Source organism: Vicia villosa, linkage group LG1, assembly GCF_029867415.1.
Source record: "Vicia villosa cultivar HV-30 ecotype Madison, WI linkage group LG1, Vvil1.0, whole genome shotgun sequence".
In the NCBI taxonomy this organism is placed as follows: domain Eukaryota; kingdom Viridiplantae; phylum Streptophyta; class Magnoliopsida; order Fabales; family Fabaceae; genus Vicia; species Vicia villosa.
In genome coordinates this window covers 26,184,606-26,189,755 of record NC_081180.1, presented here as the reverse complement: position 1 = coordinate 26,189,755, position 5,150 = coordinate 26,184,606, and the positions used below count along the sequence as shown (strand labels likewise).

At 32.3% G+C, this 5,150-nt stretch overlaps 1 protein-coding gene across 1 annotated transcript; it reads left to right on the top strand.

Annotated features, from left to right (window-relative positions):
- The first annotated feature begins 3,669 nt into the window (after positions 1-3,669).
- LOC131603237 (uncharacterized) lies at positions 3,670-4,839 on the top strand. The gene is made up of 3 exons (XM_058875532.1): positions 3,670-4,171; positions 4,257-4,522; positions 4,641-4,839. The coding sequence occupies exons 1-3, from the start codon at positions 3,829-3,831 to the stop codon at positions 4,647-4,649; spliced, it is 618 nt and encodes a 205-aa protein (XP_058731515.1). The 5' UTR covers positions 3,670-3,828; the 3' UTR covers positions 4,650-4,839.
- The last annotated feature ends 311 nt before the right edge of the window (positions 4,840-5,150 follow it).

The window sequence follows — 5,150 nt, the reverse complement described above, 5'->3', positions numbered from 1 at the left end:
ATTTTTCCAAACCACACAATTCACCCCTTTTGTGTGTGAAGTCTCAAGTCCAACAACATCTTTTCCCAAGCACACGTAGAACCCACCGCCTAATATGTCTGCTGCAAAATGAGAAATAACTTCTCGAAAGGAACACATGGGGTAAACCCAACTAGACATCATACGAAAACCTAATCCTGTACTCATTCCTAACCCTCATCACACCGAGTTCTCTAAAGTTTTTGGAGGCAATGTGTAGGTTAGCTGAAGTTTAATCATGGAAAAATAAATAGAGGTCTCATTTTACCATAATTTGACTTGAATAATACTTTATGAGATCATATTTAGCTACACCTTATGGTCACTATTATAAGTAAATACTCCATCCGTCCCAAATTATAAGAGAAAATCACTTTTTAAATTCATTGAATAATTAATGTATCTGGTCTATATATAGACCAAATACATTAATTATTCAATGAATCTAAAAAATGATTTTCTCTTATAATTTGGGACAAAGGGAGTATTCTGTTTTCAGGTTCACTAAATAGGTATTGTACATAAGTTATTAAATGAACTTGAAAGTGAAATTCTTGCTTATAATAATGACCGAACGATGTACAATTTTATCGTAATAAATTTTAGATCATATGTGGTAGCACGCCTCTCACGCTCTAAAAGATAATATGTCCTCACACACTAAGAAGCAAATCAGTTAGACTTATGTACTCTAGAGAAATTCAAAAAGAAAATTTTTGTCCACCACACTTTCCTAAGACAAATTTCTCTACCTGTATTCATTTATTTTCTAATGAAAGTAGTAGACTTTTAGACCATACTTTAAAAAATCTATATTTGAAATTTTTGCATTATAAGTTGTTTATTTTTTTGGAGTAAATAATACTTTATTACCACAAAAACAATAGAGTTCATGCCGATCAAAGATCCAGGCTACAAAGACAAACCAATACACAAAGAAGCCAAAATATAGTCATTTACTAGATGTCCAGTAAAGCCACATTAGCATTCTCCCTAAGCCTCTTTTGTATCTTGCAACGCACGATAACTACATGTTGTATTTTGGTTGCAAGATCCACGTGCTGGTAGGAAATGTTGTTGAAAACACAGTCATTTCTCAGATGCCAAACATGATTAACGGTTTCAGCCGCAACTATCTTAAGTAAGGTGCGTTTCCCGCCTTTTTTACCGTTTCCTTCTCGAGCCAAATACTTTCCACATCCCACGAACCACAAGTTCGAGTGTAACCAATCTAGTGGATCATTTTTTTCCATTTCTGCCATATACTACGAGTATACCTACAATCAAAAAACAGGTGATTTATTGTCTCAGTCGTGTTGCAGAAACAACATAAACCAGCAGTCATAATCCCAATCTTGTCGAGTCTGTCTTTAGTGGGAAGGCGACCAAGAAAACTCAGCCACAAAGTGAAGCAGGCTCGAGGTCTGGCATGATTCTGGAAGAAGATCTTTCTCCAGTGCACCTGAGTGTTGCTGCCCTTGAGATCGTTGTACATATTTGTTGTGTTGAAATTTCCTTGTTGAGTACATTTATTCCAATAATCACTCTGCAGGATAATGTCTCTATTCTTCATGATCCCTTTGATCATCCAAGAGCTATTGCTATTTGGCTGCCACTCCGTAATGGATTTCCCTTTCAGATAATAAACATTAATCCAACGAATCCAAAGCTTATCAGCTTTCAAATGGATGTTCCAAAGCATTTTCAGGATCGTAGCTCTATTCCAGTCCACTAGATACTTGAAATTTAACCCTCCAACATTCTTGGATTTACATGTATTCACCCATAAAACAAGAGCTTCCCTACCAATAGCTTTGCCCGACCAGAGAAAATTCCTGCAAATGGCATCAACTTGGTGGATTACTATCTTTGGAAGAGGGAAAACTTGCATCTAGTACCCTATGACAGTCATGAGCACACCCTGCACGAGCTGTTTCCTGCCAGCATAGCTAAGAAGTTTTATGGACCAGTGTTGAATCTTACTCACCATTTTATCAATAAGAGGTTGGCACTGGTTAACTGAAAGCTTACGACTCGACAGAGGAACACCAAGGTATTTAAAGGGGATCTGCCCTTCCACAAAACTGATGTCCGCAAGGATACGTTGCTGCACCTGCAAAGCTGTCCCTCCAAAGTATGCTTTACTCTTGGTGGGATTGGCCTTTAGCCCTGTAGCTTCTGAGAACACTTGAAACTTATCTAAGAACTCCTGAAACTTACTCATCAAGAGCTTTAGCCATGTAGCTTATAAGTTGTTTATTTATTAAAAAAAATGTAAGTAAAAATCAAAGGGAAAAAAGGAAATGAACCGACAGTGTAAAGTATTTTTACACTGTCAACCAATGAGAGACATGCATCAAAATAAAATCCATTTTTAATTTTAAAAAATTGAAATTACATGGCAAATTAAAGCATTTTGATTGATTATATGTGTAAAACTATTTTACAATGACAATGCATTATCTTTAAACTCAAAATCAAAATATATTATATACATTTTTTTTGGTCTTTCATATTGATGTAAATTCCCGTGCCGTATAAACTTCCATTCTTTGTAATTAAAGTACTATTATTAACATCATGACCAAGGTTGTGATTTGTTTATATCTATCACTTGAAACTTTATTGCTGTCTGGGAGTAATATTTTTTCACATTCTCTAACTCTTATTTTTGAGAATGCAAATTCATAATATAAATATTATGTTTAAGTATATTTATATTTTTAAAAAATTATATATAGGTGTTCATAATTAAATATAAATTATATATTTAGAATCTTTTAAAAAAATTTAGAATTTTTGAAAATTAATTTCTAAAATAATTATATTAGATCAGTTTTATAAATAAAAAAATATTTATATTTCTCATAATTTAAATTTAAGTTAAAAGGTAGTGACAGTGTAAAATTATTTTATGTAAAATTATTTTACATTGTCATTCAATAGAGAATCATCAATATACTACTGTATGTCATTAAAGTTTCTTTTAAATAAAAAATATTGTAATTAGATACATGGCATGACCCCTTTTTTCTTTAAATTTTTCTATAACCAAAAATAAAATTAATTTTCAATTGTTATTAAATTATTCCGAAATAAGTATTTTAAAATTTATTGTTAGTATACTAGAAGTATATATGATTTGACTGTTATATTTCTTCCCTGGTTTACTTAAAAACCATTGGAGATATGTTAATACTAAGTACCAAATTGATATATTTATTTTTGCAATTCGGAAATATGACTAATTCTTTTGACCATTTAGTATACATTTGACTATATATATATAAACAAAAGTGTTCTAGAAAAAGTTGATGTATTCTGGATATACATCAACATTTTAAATATTTTACTTTAAAGGAAATAAGTATTGTTTATTTATTTAATTTCAGCTTATAAAAAATAGTAAATTATATTATAGTATTATTAATTATTAATTAATTAATCTCTACTTTATTTGTAACTCCAAAAGTGGAACCAACCAACCGTCCATATTAAAAAAACAGAAAAGTTTAGTACAAAACAACAAACATATTTTTTCTATTTATTGCCATTCCTTTGGAATTTCGATGATCACAACTACACAAAACAGCGTAAAAGACGCACTCTTGGTTTTCATTCCACCCGTGTCCAGTTGCAGGCCTTACCTCTACCGCTAAAACCATAACAACATAAACCATTCCTTCTCCTCTCCCATTCATATATTCCATTCTCCACTTTTCATTCTTCAATTCAATCTCTCTCATTTTCTCTTCCTTTTGTGCGCGTGTTTTTTACTATTAGTTAATTCATATTCAAACACGCGCACAAATGGGTTGTGGCAAATCTAAACACGATGTTGCTTCCGATAGCACCATCCCCAAGAGCAAGAAACCGAGTGTCGATGATTCCAAGGCTGTTCAGGAGAATGGTGTAGAAACAGAAATCATTCAGAAGAAAGCCGTGGACAACAACAATGCTGAGAATGAGAATGTTAAAAAGGTTGCTGCTGATAAATCTGATGTTGTTGTTGTGGATTCTAATGAGACAGCAAATGTTCAGCAAGAGAATGTTTCAGAGAAGAAGGATGAAGCTGTTGTTGTCGAGAATAAGACACGGGAAATCGTTGCTGCAGAAGAGAGAGATGAAGAAAAATCCACAGAAAACCAAAAAGGTGAAAAGTTATACTTTTTTTTTCTTATGATGTTTCTTGTTAATTGTTAATCTTAAAGTTTGATTTGGTATTTGTATGTGTACAGAGGTAGAAACTTTGGTGAATAAAGTTGAAGAAGAAACAAAAGCTACAAAAGAGGAAGAACCATTGGTCAAGGAAGATGGAGAAGAAGCAAAAGCTACAAATCAGGAAGAAGCTTTGGTCAAGGAAGTTGAAGAAGAAAACAAAGACAAGGAAGAAGAAACCAAAGAAACAGTTCAGGAAGAAACTGTGGCCAATGAAGAAAAGACCAATGAGACAAATGTTTCTACCTCTGAAGTTGAACAAAAAGATGTCAAAGTTGATGAGAAGGTACGTTAGGCTTTAACATATATTATAGTCAATTATTAAATAAATGTTCCAATTCCACATTGTATAAACGTTAAGTCTCGTTCTGAATAAGTTCAATGGAAACATGTTTATGGTGCAGGAACAATGAAGAATTGAAACTGGATGAAGATGATGCATAATTATATTGTTACAAGTTCGCACGTTGAGGATGTTTTTCTGTTTGATAATGTTTTGTGTTGATTTGGTATTGAACGTGCATTGTATTGTATGTTCCTTATTCTTTGAGTCCTCTTGCAAGAGTTATTCAACTTAAATATATAATAATCAACTTTGATTCATCTAAGGTTCTGAAAACTCTTCAATCTTGTTACTTTTATGCTAATTAACTGAATGATTTGATGATGAAACCATTGTTTTAACTTTTAAATGCGTTGCAATTGCGAGGGTTGCATTTTCAGTCATGCGATAATATTTATTCAAAGATTTTTATATAGACATTTTAAAAATTATTTGATGTGGGTGGAAGAGTTATTTGTCATTGGATAAATTATTCTGTTGGTGGTATTCTAGAGGTGGTATGTTATAAATTATAGTGTTACAGAATTCTGCAGAGGAAAACTGGTTTTTGACACTTTTTGCACTATACTTC

Coding starts and splice junctions, on each gene's coding strand:
- LOC131603237 (XM_058875532.1), top strand. CDS start 3,829: ATGGGTTGTGGCAAATCTAAACACGATGTTGCTTCCGATAGCACCATC. Junction 4,172..4,256: donor ATCCACAGAAAACCAAAAAG/GTGAAAAGTTAT, acceptor GTATGTGTACAG/AGGTAGAAACTTTGGTGAAT.